We start from the raw sequence: 23,406 nt of genomic DNA, 5'->3' as shown, positions 1-23,406 counted from the left end.
AAAGTTTCTGGCTGGGAAAGCATCCCCCTTATTTACATTAATTCTTATGGGGAAAATTGCCCTAAGATTCGTAAAGACCTTCAGGAATGCATCCCTTGCAATAATAACCAAGGTATTCCTGTATAGTTTTTCTAGTTACTTTTCCCTTTATAAACCCAATTTGGTTATCAGATAACTTACTGTCTATTCTTAATTTTATTCTACTTAAAATTATGTAAGTTGTGGCAAATAAGTAAATTGCAAATCAATAACTTACCACAATAATAACATTCTTGTGTCAAAGCACAGAAGATACCTACCGGTAACAATAGGAGATAAATATACTGTACACCCTGTAGAGTACAGTTGACATACACCCTAGTCTGCTCAGGTGTTACTTCATGAACATAATAAAACAATATCAATCATAGTTCAAACAGTGTTATTCTACATGAACAAGTTCAATGTGTGCTCAAACATTAATAGGATATTCTAAATTAATTAACTACATGAACCACTTACACATTTTTCTTCTTCAAAAGATACAAGACAACATCATCAATGATAGCAATTAAAGAAAAAGGGTACTTTTTGAGTCTCCTAATGTGCTACCTGGGTAATAGACCCATAACTATTGTCCTGCATGTAGGCTCTGACCATTAGTAGAGGTTGTAGCTTAAACATATGGAACTGAGTCAAAGAATAGAATTCTCCTACTGGCCTACCTATACTAACATTTACAACCAATTAGATTCCTTGAGGGGTTCTAATATATCCAAATAATGAATATTAAATGAGCATGCAATAAACCCTAACACGGGACTATTATGCGCAGGTCTGACTACTTGCAAGGCAGGATACCAATTGAACCCAAAACCACAATCCATGACTTAAAGCTGTTTTATTCAAATCTGTATCTCACTTGAGTAATCCAAACTTTGGGTTGGATACCTGCATCCAGCGAGAAAAAGTAAATAAAATAAAGTAAAAATATAATATAATAAAATTGGCCAAGCTATTCACCCTGGAATGTACAGGGTGTTGTGTTGATCAGTCACCATCACACCAACTGACCTCAAATTAGTTTGTAACCAGTGTAAAACATTTGCATCATTAAACAACAATGGAAAATTACTTTTATATTAATAACAATATTGTTGGCCTGAACAGCACCAGCTAATCACCTATTAAAATACTGTACTTATAAGAGGAGAGAAAAAGCAATTAGCACCCAACACAAGATGGAGGGAAGCAGGGAGGTGGTGGTTGAGGTTGGCAAAGTGAATTAAATAAATTGGGTGATCTTGAAATTCATCCAAAATGGTTGAACTTTAATGTAACAGCTAAAGGTGTAGATCCACCACACACACTAGTATACAGTAGTGTTACATCTCATTATTCTCCAGCTCCCTACTATCTATTAGGAAAACTTTTGCTTCTGCTCTCCCCCCACTATTGAGGTTTCCTGGTTCTTGAATCCTCCAGAACACATGGTGAACATATTATCTGAGTCACAAAAAGGAAGACATTTAGTCATAAAATATATGTCCCCTAACATTGTGATGCAAATATAACCAGTCACCAAGTGTAAACTCACGATCCACTAGGCTTTTACTGTCATTTGTTTATTTGAGTCGAGTGGTTACTGGGAATAATTTAAAATGTGACCCTCTGCATCACAAAATATCGCGGAGAAACAAAGTTGCTCATAACAGAATTTTCAAGAGTCTATTAACCTAAAACAAGGGTGACCAACAGTAAATTATTCCATACTGTACTGTACATTACCCCATGCTTCAAAAATATTTCCCATGTGAAAAAACATCCCGAGTCACACCAAGAAAGCATTGGGGGCATAATGCAGCCAAAAATTATTTGGGTCTCACTGATAGTTTACCTTGCATTTTTTCTGAAGAAGTTAATGTCTCCTGGCTGTGATCTTGGTGAACCAGACTCATAGTCAGAATGAAAGTCATCTGCAAGGTCTGGTGAACCCATTCGAAAGTCAGGTTTCTTGTGACTGGAAAAAAATTAAGGTATATATAGATATATATATACATAAAAAATTTTAAGTTCACTAGGTGTAATTCAAGATTATTTTATTTAAATCAACACTGCTAACTAAATTTCAGAATGACAAATAATTTTAACTTAAAAATGCAAAAATATTCAAGACAGCAACAAAATCGATGTTCACCCCACTGTAAACAAAGCCAAACTGATGCCTGGTGGGTGAGTCAAGCAGCTGATGGGTGCACAAAAAACTAGTTCCCTGTACTGCATATATAATCAATATGTTTACTAAATTTTAAAATGACTAATAATTTTAATATAAAAAATGAAAAAATATTAAAGAGCACAACTTTCTTGATATTTACTCCATTGGAAACGAATGTAAACATAGAACATATTACTGAATTGGCAGACTAGCCCATCAGCTGATGCTCACAACAAAACGTGTTTGTCGTAAGGATTTCGTTAATCAAAGTTTTGTTCGTTAACCAAATTGAAGATCCTTATGGGAGGTAATTTGTTAACCGAAATTTCGTTAATCGAACCGTTCGTTAACCGAGGGACCACTGTACTGTATATGTTAAATGAGATTTGTCAGTACAATGTATAGCGAGGACCCCCTGTACCCTGTCAAATGTCTTCACTAAGTCTACAAACACAAAGTAAAACTTTCTCTCCTTCCCTAAGTGTAGATAATTATCTTGTGATAAAAACAAAAAACATTACTAACTTACCTGTGTCTATTTATATTGGCAACACATTCCCCTGTACTAGGATCCCACACACGAATGATGCCCGCCAGACAGGAGGACACCAACAACACGCCATCGGTGCACATGCACTCCACATCATGAGGGTGGCCAGCAAGCACGAGAGGTAATGCATCTCCAATGATCTAGAGTCATATTGGATTAATTAGTAAATCTGTAATATTTCAAACCTGTACTGGGTACCTACAATGTACAGGATATTCATAATCTAGTGTGACAACATTCATTTAAACAACTTTTAATTAAGAGGAAATTAATAATAAGTGAGTCTGAATTTTTGCCAAGGATCAACCTTACTGGCATCAGGTTATATTATATAAACCTTTTCCAACATTCATAGGAAAGTGGCACAATTAGAGTCTACTTATCTTTATATCACCAAGGTAAATATTAAAGCTATTATCCCATAAAATAACATTTGAAACATCTATTGAAGAATTCAGCTCATTTGGCTATCAAAACAAAGTAGGATTTGCCTTGCTTTATATGTCAGTAAGAACATGTGAAATATTAGGGGCTCAGCCAAGCTTGTGGATTTGATCCCACTGGACTATACGGTACTCTAAAATCCCGTACAACCAGACAACAAGAGATAGGACTTCTCATGGCTTAACCACCACCCCTAAAATTGTGCGGTATCTCTGATGAACCAGCTGTCAAAAGCCGAGAGTTGTGAGTCTACGCTGCTATAATTTTAGCACATGCACTGTGTGACCAAAGCAGGCGATAAAACAGGCCCCAGGCTCAAATTACCTGTGTCCTGAGGCATCCTGATCCATGCTCACTATAAAATACGAGAAGTCCAGGGGTATGTAAAACGCTCTGGGGAACAACCACTGGATTTCGCAGACACATCGACGGGGTGATTAGCTGGACACTTAACTTGTACTGACAGTACGTTAGAGCTCACATTAGAATACTATGACACACAAATTAACTATACCTCGTCCATCATTGGCCGAGATTTTCATCCATTTGCACCAAATTTCTTGATACTTGATGACTGAGGATGAAAATGTTAAATCTCTACATTGCTTCTTAATACTTCATAGCAAATATTTACTTAAATCTTGTCACAATACAGCATTTAAGATAGGGAATGCCAAGTTAGTGGATGAAGTATTTAATAATCTGCTCATGGGCATGAGAAATGTTCTTGTTGATTAAGTGCCACAGTGCTGACATCTGTTGACATTTGAGAGTTGACGTCTGCTTACTTGTGTGTGTCGAGATGAGCGAAATTCCAGCCAAGTCCAGTGACTGTTACCCTGAGCATTTTACACTCCCCCCCTAGACCGCTCATATTTATATCAAGTTTTATCAGTTATATAAATGATTTGGGATACATCCAGCCATACAAACTGTAGTTCATTACCTACTGAACTAAATGTTTGGTATCATTTGTTTCTGCTTGCTTTATGTTTGGTACAAAACAAAGAAATAATGAAAAGATTTCATTCTGAAGCGAATTTCATCTTTGACTTAGACCTTTTATGATGAATATTTAAAAAAATAAACTTCCTCTCTGAAGTGCTAATGCCTTAAAATCATTTGTCTTTTAATAGTCCTCAAACTGAAGACTAGAAGTTTCTATTACCATGCATAACAATGCACTTGTGCAGTTCAGGTTTATCCATGCAGTTTAGACCTGCACACTTAAACCTGTGTGAAAAACTGAGCCTGTGTAGCAGGCCTAAGATAGAGAGACATGGTTAAGTGAGACATGCAGAACACCAGGCTGAGAGTGGAGGAAACAAAAAGCAGGGTAAGGTGGCAGAGGTGAATTTGAGAAGCTGACATCTAATCTTTGGAAATGGCTAAAGGAAGAAGGTATCAAATAAATGTTTCTATATGCTGAAAGAACAAGTAAATATCATAAGGGGTTTCTGTAACAATAAATATCAAAGACATCAAGTTAAAGCTTATGGATCATCAAATAAATAATAAAAACAAACTCACCTGTGATGTTTCATCTTTAGTCCCATCCTGACCCCACCAGGAGGCTCTCCATTCAGCATAATTACGAGAACAAATGCAATGATACAGTGCTACCATGGCATACACCAGGAAAAGCACAGCAGGAATCACCAGGACGGCTGTCAGCAACAGCTCTCCGGACGACGACGGTATGAAAGCCGATTCCTCTTGCCAATCTGTCTCCTCGGAATCTTCAGAGTCTATAGTAAGATATAATCTGCATGATAGCTGTGAGGTTATATACTACTTATAAAATACAATTTTCCCTGTTCAAGTTGTATATGGAAAAGTAAATCTAAATCAAACACTACTTGATTAAGCACCAGAAATTTTTAAAGATAACTTTGAGCAACAATCTCATCAGGAGAGTGAATGCAAATCCTAAGGAGAACTTTTTTTAGTGTTTACATGCATAGTGATAGTACTGATGTTTCATATTTGTAAATCTAAACAACTCTGTTGCCTTCATCTTTATATGATGGCTGTCAATGCTACAAAAATGAAATAACCAAGGCATATGGCATAGCTTGTTGAACAGCACAAGTCTGAGTCTGACCCATCCTGCTCTTTGCATAGTTCATCCTCAGTCTATATGACCAGGATTTCTGTATAGTGAATACATAAATAGATCTGTGCAATCTCAAGCTTAGAACTGGCAGTTCAGTAATACATGGCCTAAATACACAATGTTCTTTAGGGCTAAAAACAATTACAGGCATTCCTTGGTTTATAAAAGGGTTCTGTTCCTGAAAATCTTTAATTTTTAATTTTTCATAAACTGGAGTCCATATGTTGTTACCAAAAAGTCTTAAAACACCATAAAACATGTTATTAACTAAAAAAAATGGGTCCACACAATGATTATAAACCAATAATAAATATGGTTAGTGAAAAGAATTCAATAAAGTACAGTAGTAAGTTTATACCTGTACAGTACTTACAAGAAACCAAATGTGCAGTAGACGATATGATAAAGTCATTATCACGGAGGGTGATAAAGCTTTCTCTTATGAATCATATTATCCCACACATTCATGCTTAGTATACCGAGGGACAATACATTGGAGGATTCTGATACAGTGACCCCTCGTTTAACGAACACCTCGGTTAACGTAATTTCGATTAACGAACTGCCTTCCATAAGGATCTTCAATTCGGTTAACGAAAAAAAATTCGGTTAACGAAGTTCTTACGAACCAACCTCAACATGTTTTCGCTTGCACTGACCGGGCAACCAGCTTTAGTATCAGTCCGCCAATACATTAATCGGTTCTAGGGCTTAAATTCCTTACTATTTTAGTAAATATCAAGAAGTTTATACTATTCAAAAATTTTAAAAGTTTAATATTCAATTTTTTAGTCATTTTAACAATTATTGAACATAATTGAAGGTAAAGTGACTAGTTTAATGCGCGGCATCCAGCCTCTTAACACAGCAAACAGGAGTTAGTCTCTCTCTGTTTTCACTGGAGGTAACATCTTGCTTGAGACTCTCTTCAACTAAATGCTTTTTTTCTGTGTTTCCAAGCAAATTATTGGTCATTTTGAAATATATTTTACATATTGACAATATATAATGCAGTGCAGTGTTGATTTAAAGAAAATAATCTTGAATTACACTAAGAGAGCTAAAATTTTATGGGTGAAATGGCGCCATGGGGTGACTTCTCTTCCACCCCCATTCTAAATCCCATCATCATCATCATCATCATCATCATCCAGGAGCCTTCTACATACACACCTCAAAGTAAGTGAACTTTTCTACCATTTTTGTTGAATTTAGGAAATTTTCGGTGAGCTGGAACCAATTACCCAAAAACACAGTGAAACAATGGTTTCGGTTAACTAACTTTTCGGTTAACGAACGACCTTCTGGAACGGATTGAGTTCGTTAACGGAGGGGTCACTGTATTATCATTGTGAACCTCAGCCACCAAGACACTTTCCCTCAACTGTGACTTCTGTACTGTATTATAAAGAATATGTCATGATTATCTAATAATGATCTAACTTATTACGTCAAATAATGTAAAACATGATTCAGTAAAATGTTTTGTGAATTTATCAAACAAAACAGTGAAATCCTTTCCCAGTCCTTACTGAGAAATAGAAATATAACAGTTCAATTGCTGAACTGCTTGGGTGCTTGTTTGTGTTACGGGGCAATGGACTGACAACGACTCGCCGTCCAGTAGAGATAGGGACGAACTTTACACCCTCCACCTTGACTGTATCAAGAACTTTCATCTAGGACTGTACATAATTAGCATATGAAATCTAAAAATACAGATTAATTTTGTTTAAATGATTTGCCACATAGTACATGAGAGCAAATGGAGAGAAATTGGAAATTCAGGCAACTGGCTAAGTAACTGTGGTGGTGGTGGTGGTGAAGAGGCTACTTGTCCCCAGTGTGATTGAGGAGTAAGTTATGTGATGATTCTAGCAGTATGACAGCACACCGAAAGCTTATTTGCAGATTTAATAAAATTTCAAGTGTTAGAGACTAGTGTAATGGTGAAAAAAGTAAGCATACTGACCGTGAACAAAAAAATCATTATTAATTAATAATTAGGAAAATATTACAAAGATAGCAGAATAAATGTTTTTGTAATTTCAGATTTTTTTTTCATAAAATTAACCATGGGGCAAAATTTTCTCCATACAGTAACTTCAGAGTTTTGTAAACTGAACCTTCGAAAATCAGGGACTGCCCGTATGTTGGATTCACTAAAAAAGTATATACTGTACATAAATTACTCACCTTGAATCTGAGCATTGTCTGCTATCCAGGGAGCTGTGTTAGGATCACTGGGGTTGTGGACATTCAGAGCATCTTCTGGTTTTACTGGTAGAGACACCAGAATTGGTGGAAGTATACTGAGGTAATGTCCAGTCACACTGATGTTATAATAACTAAACAAGGTTGGCCAGTGTGTATGTGGCAGTTTACGCAAAAGAGATCTTGTGCGATGCTTCAGGAGTTTAATTTCATCATCTTTGGAAACAGTGGTATTTATGGCAGTTGATGGTTGAGTCGTTATGGCAGCTGAGTTAGGAGGTTGAGTCTGACCAACATTATGGGGAGGTGGTATAGATACCTCGGGTTGATATACATAACTGGAACGATTCGTCAAGGAGAATATAACAGAGGGTAAGTCCCTTGGTCTGTGTTGGTCACTCATTGGTTCAGAGAAATGCTCTATGAGTCCTGAACTGTAAATCATAAATGCAATCCACCCAACAAATACACACATGAACATCCTCTGAAACATTCGCTTTTTTGCAACAAAGTATGCTACACGTAATCTTTTAGGCATCATGTTTGAGTTCTGGGGTGTTGCTTGAGGGTGAGCAACTCGATCTCGCCCACTGCACTTAATGGACGATTCAGATGGTGCATTTCTGCGGTGAAGGTTAGGCACAGATGTCCCAGTCCTCTCAGAATTGCTGACAAGAATTCTGACATTTGGATTAGGGCTATGATGTTGATATCTGAACAGAGGATTTACAGAAAATGGTCCACTATTTGCTAATGATTGCTTTTTCTGTTCTTCTGAATCTTCATACCGACGGAGGTCAATAGACAGCACAGCAGTCAAAAAGATGAGCTGCATGTAGAGATCACACAGCAGCACAACACTGCCATAAATGCAGAATTCTTGAACAAGTGGAATGAAGAGGAAGAATGAGACTGTAACAATAGTGATTGTAGTCAAAAAATATTTGGTTATTGTCCACCCTTCCCGCGCTAAGCCTTGTGCAACACGAATTTTGATGTCCAAGTGTGAAGGAGTTGATAAAACTGATCTTATTAATGCCATACTGTTCTCAAAGCCAATCAAGCCAGCAAGGAATGGGTATACATACTTCCCTTTGCTGTGCAATGGTCTGAGACCAAAATATGCACAAAAGCCTACGGAGATGCAGAGTGAAGCTATCAATGTGGCCTGAATACTAATGGCCATACCCAACTTGCTCTTGAACATGTCCATCTTCAATATAGAAAAGTATATAGACCCAAATAAAAAACAGTAGAAAATCATTAGAAGAAATTCCCAGAGAGACATCCGTGAGGGGAAGTAGATATGAGTGATCTCCTCTCTTCCAGGTCGAACAGGTTGATGTACAGGGTAGCGAGTTGTTAACTCTTTTTCCAATCCACTAACAAATCTGCAAAATAACAAATTATATCATATTAAAAATAAGCATTTACATGCACAGTCAATCATTCAGTCTTAAATCATACAGGAGGGATTAATCCTGCAATCCAATTATGATGAGCATGGACTGGGTGCAGTTTGTACAGACCTTGGGGGAAAAAGAAGAAAAAAGAAGTTTTCAAGGATTTTTTGTTTTTCAAAAGCCTTATCTGAATGAATTATGGGTGAAACTGTACACTTATGAAGTACAGTAATCTCCCCATTAGTCAGAATCCCCGATCCCTGGAACTCTACAATAGCCAGAATGGAATAGGTACATTTTACTCAAAAAGGTCAACATAACTATGGCTATATTTGTTTAATGATCTTACATTACAGGCAACATTCAGTTAAATGATAACTATCTTTTGGGGATGTCTGAGATCCAAGACAGGTACCCCTTGTTTAGTGTTAATTAATTTAAACTTTAATTCAGTTCAATAATAAAAAACTGTTGACACCCTTTCTCACTTAAAGTAAGGTCAAAATTCGGTTTGATGACAGCTTGACTCACTGGGAGGGGAAAAAATTGGGGATGAAATGGCCTGTGAGATGGCTTGTTGCCATTGTTACATGTAATGAAACAATAGACGTTGTAGAAAAATCATTACAATACTCTAATGTGGCTTAGAAATAAAGAAAATTTAATATAAAACTATATATATATAAAACTATATATATATATATATATATATATATATATATATATATATATATATATATATATATATATATATATATATATATATATATATATATATATATATATATATATATATATATATAAAATAAAAATTAAGATCATGCGTGTATACTGTATGTGTGTGTAAATTGAACGTATTTATGCAAGCCGTGCTCCTTGACTCCCTACCTTAATGTTATATCATGGCATACACACAGCACAATGCAACAGAAGCCACACATCTCTGATTCAGCTGTTTGACTGCCTGGCTCAACTGTGTCATGTCACCCAGAAGATGGTTTGAATGTGGAAGGAGCTATTTTGTGTATATAAAAATGTGCTATTGTATTTTAAGATATATGCATCAATTTTATGTTTACCATAGCAATTGTTGTTCATTTTGACATATGCAATTTGAAATTTGTTCAAATTAGGTGAAAATTTTGCTCAGTAAGTCATTTAACTGTGAACCACATTGTTTATATATTAGGTTGGTGTTAATAAATCAACTTTAAACTGTTTCTAACAAACTCGTTTATTATTAATATTATTAGGAAGTAGCGTACTATTGTACTCCTTGTTGTTCGCCCTCCATGTTTTCTTGTTATCCCTTGTTTAGCATTTATTTCACTTGGTTTGGTTTTTCAGGAATACAACCCCATTGATATACAGTATGAGGGATACCTGTACATAACAATTGTTTATATAATACAGGAGCTCCTCTACTTAAGAACGTTCAACTTGCAAACCTTCAGAGATACAAACATCATCACTGAAGGGGGGTTACCTGCTAGAACAGGTGTTTAATATGGATGAGACTGGATTATTTTGAAGAAAATTCCAGATAGAACAAACATTACCTACGAGGAGAAGAGTGAGCCAGGTTTTAAGGCTGTATTAAAGGGTATAGCAGTACTAAATATCAATAATCTTTTCATTTTTTTACAATATGTTTGGTATCTACAAGAGTAAAGTTGGACTTACAAACAAGCCTTAGGAAAGTAACTCGTTCGTAAGTAGAGGAGCACCTGTATTCAGACAAACAAATACATAACTGGACTCAACATGATCACATTACAAGTTACATTATACACGAAATAATTCTACTTACTTTTCATTGTATCTCTTTAGTGCCAGAGTTACTGCATATGTGATGACACGCTGAGGATTCCTGCTACGCCGGAAGCCAATTTCACGAGAAGGTACTCCAAACAGAATATCTGCTACATTGGTCTGACCCTCATAACTTGCCTGAAAAACATTATGAATATCATGATCATTGATGCTAACACAGGTTTATTCATTATTTAAGCAAGCACCGATTAATTATATACTGTATACTGTACTATATTGAGTCCGACATATCCAAAAATGAGGAGTTTATCCTGATATACATTTATTAACAAAGCATGGACCACAGTATGGTCAACAAGTCTATGGGCTAACAACCTAAGGCTCCCAGGGTCCCTGACATTTGAGATTGTGACTAAATTCCAGAAATTAATCCATAAAATAGTCAAACTTTCATAAAATTACCCTCACTCTGTAAAAGGGAGCCTAGGGTATATATCTTGCTACTCACCATGAATGCTGAGCCTCTTTACAGTCATGCTATTGCCATTTAGCAATCATTTCACTAAGGACACGGGAGACAGGAGCACAATCACGGGCTAACTCCCGCTGACGTAGAAAATATTTATTCTCTTTATCTTTTCGACATTGTGATAATCTTTTCTTTTTTCACATTCTGTATGAACGATTGTGTGTGCATGTAACACACAGCTTGGCCTGATTGGGGGCTGTAGCTACAGGAAAAGTCTAAATTGGTGACCTGCCAAGTCCACACACAGACACACGTTCACTTCACGCATACACACCCATGCTCTTAATTTTTTTTATTTTATAGCTACATGCCAACTCCACACATATGTACACTAGTACTCCAACATTCACAAAGGATAAGTTCCTGGGACACCCATGAATGTAGAACTTTAAGAACAGCATTCTTTAATACCCTATCTTTAATATTATAGTGTACAATATCATAAATTAGGGACAAAAAATAAATAAAACCAGAAAAAAATTATTGATGCCCTCTACATACTACACAGGTATGTACAGTTACTTTATAAAGTTTTATTATGTGTTAATCAAAAGTAAATTAAATGAGAACCAAGTATATGTGGTGTGTTGCAGAGAAGGAAACTGGATTGCAATAGCGGCAACGCATCGTCTGCTGCCTGCCTCACAAGGCCTGTACTGTACCACCACCACCACTGCGTCAACACACACAGGAACACACGCCTGACATGCAATGCTGTGACTGTAACATACTGACTAACATGCCCTCTTTTCTTCCTGGGCGAGATATGTGTGGGCATCATCTTATAATATGCTATTACAGTATATGTATTTGACTCAAATTTAATTAAATGTACAATACAGGTATTGTTTAGTGAAGGAATGGGCAACTTAGTTTGACATTGACGAGTGTTATCCGCGCCCATGGAACCTAACCCCCTATTCCCATAAGCCTTTAGTAACGCCAACCGTGTATTTGCCAACCACAGGATTTTCAGGAACCCAACCCCTGTGGTTGGCAAGGGACCACTATACTGTATAAGAAAAAAATAAGTTGTTTTTTTAAATTCAGGGTGGTACCCCCCGACTTACGACCTACTCAACTTACGTCCACCCGCACTTACGACCTGCCTCAGTCGTACCAAAATTTGGTCAAATTATGTATTTTTGAGTCCCAAAGTCAGTACACAGACAAAATTTTCATCTGTAATTCACTTTAAAATGGCTGGCAAGCTTAAAAGTGAGAGTTTTGTGGTGCTGAGAAGAAAAAGAGACATCCATTTTCGATTTTCTATGTGTTATTGAAGCATTTCCGACTTACGACCATTTCGACTTACGACCTGGATGTCGGTCCCCTGTCGTAAGTCGGGGAGTACCTGTAAATGAGATAAATTTATACTAATACTATTACTTTGCTGCCACTCGGAATCGAGTATGACGATCATCCAGCTGTGATACAATGAAATGAGTGATTAAGGATGTCACCTTTGTTGGTGAGCTCTGAAGTGACTCGAGAGGCCGATATGGGATTGGCAGGGTCGTCCACAGATGTTGCACATACGGAGGGCTACATCTAGTGTGGAAGGGGCGGCGGCAGCATCTTTCTGGCGCAGGCGCTCGTCTGTCTTGGTTTGCAGTCGGGCTAACTTGAAAGTATTGACATCTTCTCGTGTGGTGCTCCTCCAAGCATTACAGTGTGGAGTGATCGTCTCCCAGATGAGGGGGTCGATCTGGCACTTTTTCAGGTTTGTCTCAAGACAATCCTTATACATTTTCTGTTGTCTGCTAGAATTACGTTTACCATTTGTTAGATGACAGCAAAGTAGCTGCTTTGGCAGTTTACTGTCGTTCATGCAGGTCACATGGCCAGTCCAATGTAGTTGTTTATGGATAATGGTAGCCTCGATGCTCCTACAGTTGGTGTCAGCAAGAATGCTGGCATTTATACACGAGTATATACAGTAACATATAACTTCATCAATCATACCAACCTTGTGTGATTAATATGAACTAACCATAAGCGAGTTAACAGTCAAGAGGACGTGAGGGTCCTGGAGAAAGGAGTACTGGTTCCGTGCCCACAGGTCAGCAGGAGACAGCATCAAACAGTTGTAATGAGGAAGGACCTGTCCAGCAGCTTGCATCTTCTTCACAACACCCTCAATAAGAAGACATTCTGTCCCTAAAGTAACACTTGTACTGAAACAGAAAGAATTACCATATATCTAGGCTTTACAGTACAGTATAACATCATGTAAGCATCATAACACACAAACCTATTAATAAACATATTCTAATGTTCAGTCCATGATATGTACTGTATGAGTTCTGACTCCAATTAGACTATGAATGTTGATACAGGATGAATGAGCTGTGTTTTTAAATGCAAGAATTAGCAGAAAATTAATAAGTTTGCTAAAAATAGTCATTGCTTATTTTTCAGATGCATTGTATATTAACAGGTTTGTTATAACAATAAGGAATAGTTCAACTACACCATTGCAAAAATACAGCATACAGTAAGAAGGGATGCCTTCAGACAGTTTTGAAACTGTTTACTGGTAAGCTATTACTGGCATAAATAATTAGTATGTATCAGACTTTTTATATCAATTTATTTGTTAGGTCTGGGTGCTAAGAAACACCAAACATATAAAAAAGCTATTAAGTGGTGCTTGAAGTCACCCAATGGATTGATTGATTGAGTGATCATGGCAATAACATCCCTGATGGCGTAACAGCTTAGATCATGTCTCGCTGAATTAAACTAAAGGCTAAGAAGGCTAAAAACAAATATGTAATGCATAAAAACAATTTAAATATTAATAGATAAAAATCAAATCTTCTGTCAAAGGCCAGCTTCCTCCATGAGGCAGAGGATGTCCCATCCACACTATCCACTCCCCCCTCCCCTGCACCGAAGTGGGACGGTACGACCCGTCTCCCCTCTGGCACACGGAGAGGCGCTTACGGTGAAGATCTCTAAGATTGGGGCACCCCACCAGGCTGTCATCACAATGGGGAGGGGCTCCCTCTCCATGAAAATCCATGAGTCTGCAGCATTTGGCCACAGCTAATAAATGGCATACCATTTGACAACACACGTGCACAACCTGACCACACTCATCGCTAATGTAGTCGCTACTTAGTAGCTGGCTTTCATTATGAGGCTTTATATTTCGTAATGACGACCTGACTGTTTTGAATTAGTTTCATACAGCACGTACAGGAAAGCCTCGAATAACGACCAGATAAGTGGGAGTGTGTGATATAAAAAAAGATATAATGCATTACTATAAAGTAAGCTAGTTATTTTATTCAAGAATTGATATATAAAATACAAAATAAAACAATATTTGACATAAGAGGTTCATTGTAGAGAACTATGCAGACACATGCTTTGAACATATAACTAGATAGGAACACATCACTTTGCCCATTCTTCTGTGTAGTAGAGGCATAAAAATTTATATCATCTCACTTGTGACTCAATTGGTAGTTGCTGATAGTCTGGGCAAGATGGAAGACGGAGGAGAGAGGACCACGGTAACCATCACTGACTGTTAAACCCTTCTGCCATGGAACCACGGCACTCTTAACTACAATCTGAAAGATGACAATGCCTTTATCAAGCATATCTATAATGTAGATTATAAGGGTAGTGAAGGAAAAAGCCACTGTCACAGAAAATTGTACTGATCAATTGTGAGAAGAATACATAATTTATTTTTCCCTATGGCTAATATCCAAAACAAATTATTTAGCAGAGAGAGACCCCTGTACATAGACCTCCAAATTATGGTGCAAGGTAATTGGAGAGACACTCTACACAGCTAGTTCACAAATACTGTATTGTTTATTCCATACGCAATATAGAGTATGACTTGCTCAGAATGTCAAAAAGGGTCATAATCTCTCCAGGGAAACTATCACAGACTGATGCTTTTAGTACTGTACTGTATACCAAATGAAAGAAGGACCAGACAAATGGCTGACCAGTGTTTGCTAAGGTAGTATGGACATATTGATAGAGTGCAGAGTGAATTATTGATACTGTAAGAAGACTGAAAAGGGAGATGGTGGGAGGGAGAGGTGGAGATGGAAGGATGAGGTGAAGGATGTACAGTACAGTACTGTATTTTAAATGAATGGGATAAACATACAGAAAACAACAATGCATGTGATTAGTAGAACATGACAACAAATGGTTTACCTGTAGCTATGTCATAGTAATATGTAATTAGAATGAATGGATGAAGGAGAAAAAAATCTGTTTCAACTCATGTTTCCAGCCACCCGAGAACATACCAGAAAAAAAATTGCTCCCAAAAATAAATGATAGTAAATTAATAGTACATTATTATATCTTACCTGTTGAATGTATGCACATGGTGGACCTTGATACCACAGTGGAGTGGGAGTTGGGGACGGATCTAGTCTTATCCCTCCCTCAGGAGCTGGGAGGGGAACACTATAGTTGAACAGAGATGTCACATACTCTTGTGGTAGGTATCCAGGTAGAGGTAAATGCCACAATGGTGTACTGCAAACATAAATTCCTCTGTCTGGAGTTTCAAAAATTCCATTGATATTACACAGTTTTCTACACATTAAAATCAGGACAGTTCAAGTCCAATATATGCTTAGTTGATGCCCTCATACCATGTTCCATTAATGAAGTGCACTAAACTCTCCACCATTTCACCCAGTAATTCATCTACTCCATAAATCTTACTGACCTTCAATTATTAATTTCTAGGGTCGCTAAAACCCCCACAAAATAATTCACTTTCATAATTATCAATGTTGAATGTTAATACTGAAAATATCACACAGCATTCAGTAAACTCATATAGAGTACAGGGTATTCCTTACTTCTCATTTCCAACCTCTTACTTAACTACATTGAAGGATCAAAGACAAAAGTCGTGTCGCCGTTTTGTCCGAAGATTAAATATAACTCGTAAACATTATGAGAGCCCCCTACCAAAAGGCAGAGCCCACCAAAAGTTTAGCCCTTCAGCATATGTTTTCGCCAAATTTCAAGACACGACTTTTGTCTTTCATTGTACCTGTACAGTAAAATGCATCTCTATACAATACTGTAAAAAAATAAAAAATACATAACCTGCTGCCCAGGCATTTACCCCCAGGCATAATTAGTAATACTGTACAGTACAGTATTGTTCTGTGTTGAAAAAGATCTTTATAATCTGAGGAAATACTTAAGATTTTGTATTACTGTATAAAAATTAGCTTAATCATGATGTTCACCACTTCGTGTTTAAATCAAGGCAGTTACACGAGCAACTGTACGTAGTTGTCTTTCCACCTGCATCCGACATACAGCCGTCAGTGTAAACAGGGATAGTCCCTCTGTGAGAAGAGGAATGTCTAAAAAACGAAAACAAAGCACACAGGGAATGAGTAAGTCCTTCCTTTCGTTAAAATACTGACAAACTTGAACTTAGGGAGAATCATGAGATATAAAGGTACTGTATAAGGTATAAAATATTTTAACTCATAATTTTAGGTAAATATACATAACTTTCCTTTTTGATTTTACTCAGTTACATACAGCACACACACACACACACACCATCCCACACACAAAAGTGCAAAAATAACTAAAATAAATACTTATCATAGGACATAAAATATTTTGTATGTTCCGATACTGTACTGTACAGCCTTCCACTGTGAAACTGTGTGGAGGACGGAGTGTCCGTGGCAGAGCACCGTTGCTAGGGATACTACTGGGTTGCTAGGCAAGCACCAGGGTCGAGTGCGACAGTTTGAACAATAACTTGTATCATTTTTGCTCTCAAGATGCTTTCATTAATGCTATTTATATGCTTTTGTTATTGATGTTTAGGTGTCTACAATTTTAAGTTTTAATGTTACAGTGTACTGTGCAGCTACAGCTACTTCTAGGGGTGAATCTAGTGATCTAAACAGTCTTTACAGGCTGTTACAGAGAGTCTACTGTACATTCTAGGCCTGGCACTCCAAATTTCAGGAAAAATAAACCTATCTGACAACCCCCAAGTCCCAAGCAAGCTGGACAAATGGTCCAATACCTGTATAGTAATCGTATATACGAATTACGGATAGCCTCCATGATTGGAAGCCATCCGTAACCCTGAAAGTGTCTCTATACAGTATATATGTTCTTGAAAAGATAAAAAACATACCACAAAATGAGGAAAGACGATATTGCTAGGAGAATAACTTTCTTGGGGTGAGTGGCAACAAGAAGTCCGTAGCGGTAGTAGCACTGAGCAACTAGATCAGGGAGGGCACCACCTGTCCCACCACCGCCACTGTCACCACCCTCAGCCATCTCACCAACACCTTATCCTTTAAACCAAATAAGTCAGTAATTACCTATTTCTTTAATAATGATTTCACTGAATTATATATATATATATATATATATATATATATATATATATATATATATATATATATATATATATATATATATATATATATATATATATATATATATATATATATATATATATATATATGAAATAACTGAGTGAAGAAAATGTGTACATAATAAATTCATGCACGAAAAGCTATGTTACTATTACCCGGGTAACAATAAAATAAAGTTTATAACTAGATATAAGACTTCTCTCGCCAACATTCAAATTAAAAGGCTAATAAATACTGTACATACAGTATACACTGTACTAGCAAATAAAAATTAAATAAAAAACTAACCTATCCTATTCTACTGTTATGAGTAGTAAACCCTTGACAACTCGGCATTCGATATCTCGGAATTTTGTATAATTCGGCACGTAGTATATGGTCTCAGAATTTATTGTAAAATAACTTGGGAAATAACGAGTTACATAAATATATTTGGCAAAATCTCGGCATATTTGGCCACGTGGGTAACACTCGCTGTGCTGCATTCCACGCTTGATCAGTCTGATGTTTGTTATTGTCGTGGTCATGTGCCGCTGGCTCACTCCACCCAGTACATGGAGGTGGGAATGGAGGGTGCTGTTGCACCCCCAATATTTTGGGTATAAAGTACGATACATTGCACCACAGAGTATCTTAGGCACCAGAATTAACATTCAGCACGCTCTGGTAACATTTGGTTCCTGTGGTACTAACCCAGTAACACCCAACAACCTACCCTATTCATGTCCGGCCAAGCCACAGTATGCAGAACGTCTCCACTATTATGGTAAATCCAATGTCAGAAAAACTGGGGATTCTGTGCTCCAAGTGCACATCATTACAATACTGTATAACCACCTGAAATTACAAGTTTAAAAATAACCATAACATAGGTCATAGCTTGGCCTGGAGTGGTAGGGGGAGGGTTAGGAGGATGTGGCTATAGTGACAAGTCTGGTGTTCCTTTTACAAATACAAACCTAATATAAAATAATGAAAAAAGAAGAAAAAAGAGAGGAATATTTTCACAGATGTAAAGTAATGGCCCACATGATAAGTAAGAAGGCTGGAGCAAACTCACAACTCCCTGCACCTCCTTTTCCAATACAGTATTCATAGGCTATACCACCTACCTTTCTGAGGCTACAGTAAACACCCATATGAATTATGAGATTGTATGAAATATGAAGGACATCTTCTCCCCAGCGAGAGAAAAAAACCCAGCACTTTTCCGTTATCTACCCCAATCAAAATTTAAACCTTTCCAAGTACAATTCCAGATTTCGAGTTAACAGACATAATGAGTCAAACACTGGGCAATGATGCAAAAAGCGTGTGTGGTAGACCATAGATGTGCACTCCAAAATTGACCAACGTGAACTGACAGTGACCGACACGTGTGATGTGTAAAGCACAGTACTGAGGATGGAATTTGCATCCCAGGCCTGCATGGCAACATGTGCATTATATATAGTATTCATAAATATCTCTAATAATCTGAAATTTTAACAAATGTTACAAAAATTTTAATATATAGACGGAAAGGTTCTGTTCCTGGACCCTATCTATATGCCGAATTTTCCATAAACCGAAAGTGACCCAGGAACTATATCCAACCTAAACTCCCTAAGATTCCCCGGATGAGCGAAACTAAATACAGCCTTGCTTCTCCTGCCCACGTCCTCTACCGAATCTTACCCAAGGTGGACACTGAAGCACCCAAAGAAAGTCTGAATGTTTGATAGGGTTACACGGGATAACATCTCTCACAGTTGTGTCCTGGGTTTGAATCCAGGAAACAACTGTGAGTAATATGTGTTACAGCTTGTATCACTAACACCACTGATGTAATAACCAACTCTTAAATTCAAAAATTAGTATTTAAACCCAGCTCCTAGGCTACTGTACAAATTAAAATGTTAGTTCATGGTAAAAGATCCACAAATTTATCACGTGCTATACATTAAGGATACCATCCACACATCACATAAACTAACAAACTAACATTTGTCCTTTATCTATCTGATCATGCCAAAATATTTTCACCCATGACACATGTATAGTTAACAATAATCATTTTACATCGCCCAGGAATAAAAATACACCCCTTTATTATATCTACCATTTAAAAGGAATTCAAAACCATCTGCTTGGTGATTCTTGCCTAAAGCAATGTGAAGCAAAGCAACCTATAGTAAGTGACGGCACAATTAAACAAAATAATCTACTAATTTCACTATATGTTTAAGACCTGTGTGATTCTTACAAATGCTTCATTGTTGGTATATGCAGCATCAAGTGAGAGTACTTCCTCTTGGACCACTATGAGAGGGTAGTAGCAGACGAGCTTTGTTTACGGGAGTAGATGGCGCCCCGGGCACTCACATGAACACCTCACTGCGTGTCTCCCCATTCATAAAAACTTGTTTCTTATTATTAATGGGGACTGTCAGCTTCTATATGGTGATTTGTGATGATTTGAAATAGTTATATAAAATACCCAAAATCATCTGATGGTTAATTATCTTTTTACTTTTATTAAATCCCAACATCTCGTTTTCTTAGCATTTGCCTGATGACAAGCTGCCCGTTTAAGTGTTAATCTCATAGCCAAGACTGTGTACGAGTTGGTCTTGGCATGAGTTGACACTGACGTATTTCGTGCTTCTCCAAGAAATGAAACATTAAAGATAAATTTAATACTCTTACAGGCGAAGATGAAATGGTACGCAGCAGCCACCTTCAATCTCTTCTGTAGACCATGTGGGAACGGGTAGAAATCCCCAAGATCTCAAACACACCATCATTGTCACTACCTATTAGAATAAGGGAGACCAGTCAAACTGTGGCAACTACTGCAGAGTTTTGCTGTTGTCTTAAACCGGCAAGATTCTCGCCCGAGTCCTCTTTAACGGAATTGTACTTTATGTGGAAAACTTCCTCCCAGTTTCGATGTGACTATCATCTCACGGCTCCACTGACATGATCTTTACAGCCCAGATACAGCATTAGTACAGAGAACATTACTGTGACCTGTACATGACCTTTTACTCAGTCAACAAGGAAGCCCATCACAATTCATTTCCATTGTCATCAAGTTATTGGAAGCTCCAACTTCTGACTCTTCAGGCTTCTACGCCCTTGACACTTCAGGCTTCTACGCCCTTAACTCATGAGACATAAAGGCAAGCATGAACTTAGCATGCTTCCCTGTTGGGCGCTGTAAACGCTTCTGCGCTTCACCTTACACAAGGATGTAGGGGAGTGCCCAATAAATGATAAAAAAAAAAAAAAATTCATTTCCATTGAGAGGCAACACCAAGAGGCTGCACCTGGGGCGTGCCAACGGTAAGGAGGCGTGTCGTGTGTCCCAACGGGATGAAGAAACTGCACTAGTTGAGACTGTATGTGATAAGGACCTAGGTGTGTATGTTGACAATGAGCTGAAGTTCTCGGGCCATTGTGAGAAGAATGTAAATCAGGCAAATAAATTATTGGGTCTTATAAGAAGGTCGTTCAGATATCTAGACGGTCCGTCTCTAGTAACGATCTTCAAGAGTGATTTATTTATTTATTTATTTATTTTTTTTATATATGGGATAGCCCACCCGGGCACAGGTCACTGACCCACAACGGGGCCTGGGGGGGCGAAAATGTAAGAATAATAATAATAATAATAATAATAATAATAATAATAATAATAATTCAGATAAGTAAAATTTATAATAAAAAATACAAAAATAAAAATAATATAATATTGATAATAATAATAATAATAATAACCATAAAGAAAAAAAAGATCAATAGTGAGAAACAATATATGTATGTTGTGTTGTCAATAGTAAGAGAAACAATTGAAACCCTGCAATTGTGTGTAAATGCGGCACAAAGTCATATCAGCAACCTGGTACTTGGTCACAATTTCTGTGAAGCCATATGGCAGCAGGGTCTACCATTAGGCAATACATTATGCTTCCAATATCTTCCCAGTTGATTGAAAATGTTCAAAGGAGGGCCACCAGACTGGTGCCTGCACTTCGGCACCTCAACTTCCCTGAGAGATTGGAGCGCCTGAACTTGCCTAGCTTATACTACAGACGGGCAAGGGGTGACCTAATTGAGGTATAGAAGCATCTCAAGGGGCACTACTCAGTCGAGTGTCCATATTTGGAGCTGGCGGACGCTCGCCCCACAAGGGGTCACAGCTCAAGATTGAAGAAGGCGCAGATCCAGAAAACTGTGAGGGCAAACTTTTAACTTTTCCGGAGTGAGAGTTGTGAACTCTTGGAACAATCTACCAGAAAGTGTTGTGACGGCACTGAGTGTGAGCTCTTTCAAGACAAGACTTGACCAACACTGGAGCAGGTTCAGGTACATTCAGGAGCCGGTGCATGCCCAGTACTTGCCAACAGTGCGTAACAGAGACGTGACCGATCGCCCGGGCGGCTAATGAGCCGATCAGTGGTGAAAAGGATAAAAGTAAAGTAGAGTGTCCTACATACAGGCATCCTCCCAATCCGAATAGGTTAAGTTCCTTAAAAACCATTTGAATATGGAATTTTTGGATTGCGAATAAAAGGGAAAAGTAAGGTTCAGTTCCCCAAGGGCGAGAAAACCCCAATATTATATGTAAAAAAATAATATCAGTTCACAAACAATATAAAACCATTATTGTATACCTAACAAATTAATTTTGTTAAAAAAAAACTGAAAATACACATTACTGTACTAGTACCTAACAAATAGCTAAACTAAATAAAATACAGCATACAGTTGGCACATTACCTTATGTGAGGGCTCACCACAAAGGGGTGAGAAGAGGTGTACTGAATAAAGGGCCTTCCTCTGGACCTCACCACTTTTTGTATACAGTACTGTAAATGAATATCACTTTCTGATACAGTAGTGAGAAAGGTGTAAGAAATGAATTTTCAAATAAGCAAATTTTCTTATAGTAAACATTCGTATGGTTAGCGATACCTGTAATGGCATCATCTGCAAACTTAACAATATGGCTCAATATATTTTCATCCAAGTAGACCACAAACAGGGTGTATCGTTGTTCAGAGCCTTTTTCCATTTTGAATGTACCGGTACTCCGTTTATGAACACCAATTGTTGCCTGACTTCAAGCTAGGCATACCTGTATTTGTGAAGTCATATGTCAAAATGTAATACACAATATTGAGGAAAAGGAAATAGAGGAAACATTATAATGGTTAGTAATCTGTTATGTTCCTTTAGTATGAATCTAGGACTATTAGTGTGTGTTACCTGGCATGCCAGGTGTATAGTTACCTGTACTACACTTTAAAATGAAGTAAAATCTCCAGTCACCAATACCTAGTGTATGGATTTGTGAAGAGGATAAAAGTTAAAGTATAGATTTACATTTAATTATTTCATTGGGTTGTAATTAAAACAAACTTATAAAGAATAATAGTTTTCTCATAAAATGTACTTGGAGAAAATATTACCGTAACTTACCTTAGCACGGTGTGGCTGTACAGATGTGCCTATAATGAACAAACCATTCTGGTCACCGATACAGTATGTACTGTGCTGTATAAACTTATTTAAATATCTAAATATTTTGTTGGTTTGAATTGAAAATAGGAATTTATGAAAAATATTAATACTGTAATTTTTAATGCACTCTATTTAGAGGAAATATTTCTGTGTATAGTATAAGTTACATAAACCTGGTGTAATTGTACCAATGGGATTAGTTACCCGGTAGTTGTTTGGCTTTCTAAGGGTGTCAAGTTAAAAAATAAAG

At 37.3% G+C, this 23,406-nt stretch overlaps 1 protein-coding gene across 1 annotated transcript in view; it reads right to left on the bottom strand.

Annotated features, from left to right (window-relative positions):
* Positions 1-20,020, bottom strand: part of LOC121853802 (sterol regulatory element-binding protein cleavage-activating protein-like) — a 34,152-nt gene extending 14,132 nt beyond the window's left edge. Inside the window, exons 1-10 of the mRNA XM_042348179.1 lie at positions 19,894-20,020; positions 17,399-17,564; positions 15,576-15,747; positions 14,686-14,810; positions 13,220-13,403; positions 10,735-10,874; positions 7,504-8,912; positions 4,722-4,939; positions 2,727-2,887; positions 1,877-1,999 (exon numbers count right to left, since the gene is read on the bottom strand). Of these exons, the coding sequence (XP_042204113.1) occupies positions 1,877-1,999; positions 2,727-2,887; positions 4,722-4,939; positions 7,504-8,912; positions 10,735-10,874; positions 13,220-13,403; positions 14,686-14,810; positions 15,576-15,747; positions 17,399-17,547 (2,681 nt within the window). The 5' untranslated portion in view covers positions 17,548-17,564; positions 19,894-20,020. The remainder of the gene's footprint in view (positions 1-1,876; positions 2,000-2,726; positions 2,888-4,721; positions 4,940-7,503; positions 8,913-10,734; positions 10,875-13,219; positions 13,404-14,685; positions 14,811-15,575; positions 15,748-17,398; positions 17,565-19,893) is intronic.
* Positions 20,021-23,406: the final 3,386 nt, after the last annotated feature.

The sequence above is a fragment of the Homarus americanus genome, unplaced genomic scaffold, assembly GCF_018991925.1.
Source record: "Homarus americanus isolate GMGI-L3 unplaced genomic scaffold, GMGI_Hamer_2.0 scaffold50564, whole genome shotgun sequence".
NCBI classification, from domain to species: domain Eukaryota; kingdom Metazoa; phylum Arthropoda; class Malacostraca; order Decapoda; family Nephropidae; genus Homarus; species Homarus americanus.
Note: the sequence above shows the minus strand (reverse complement) of the source record. Positions and strands in the feature narration are given on the sequence as shown.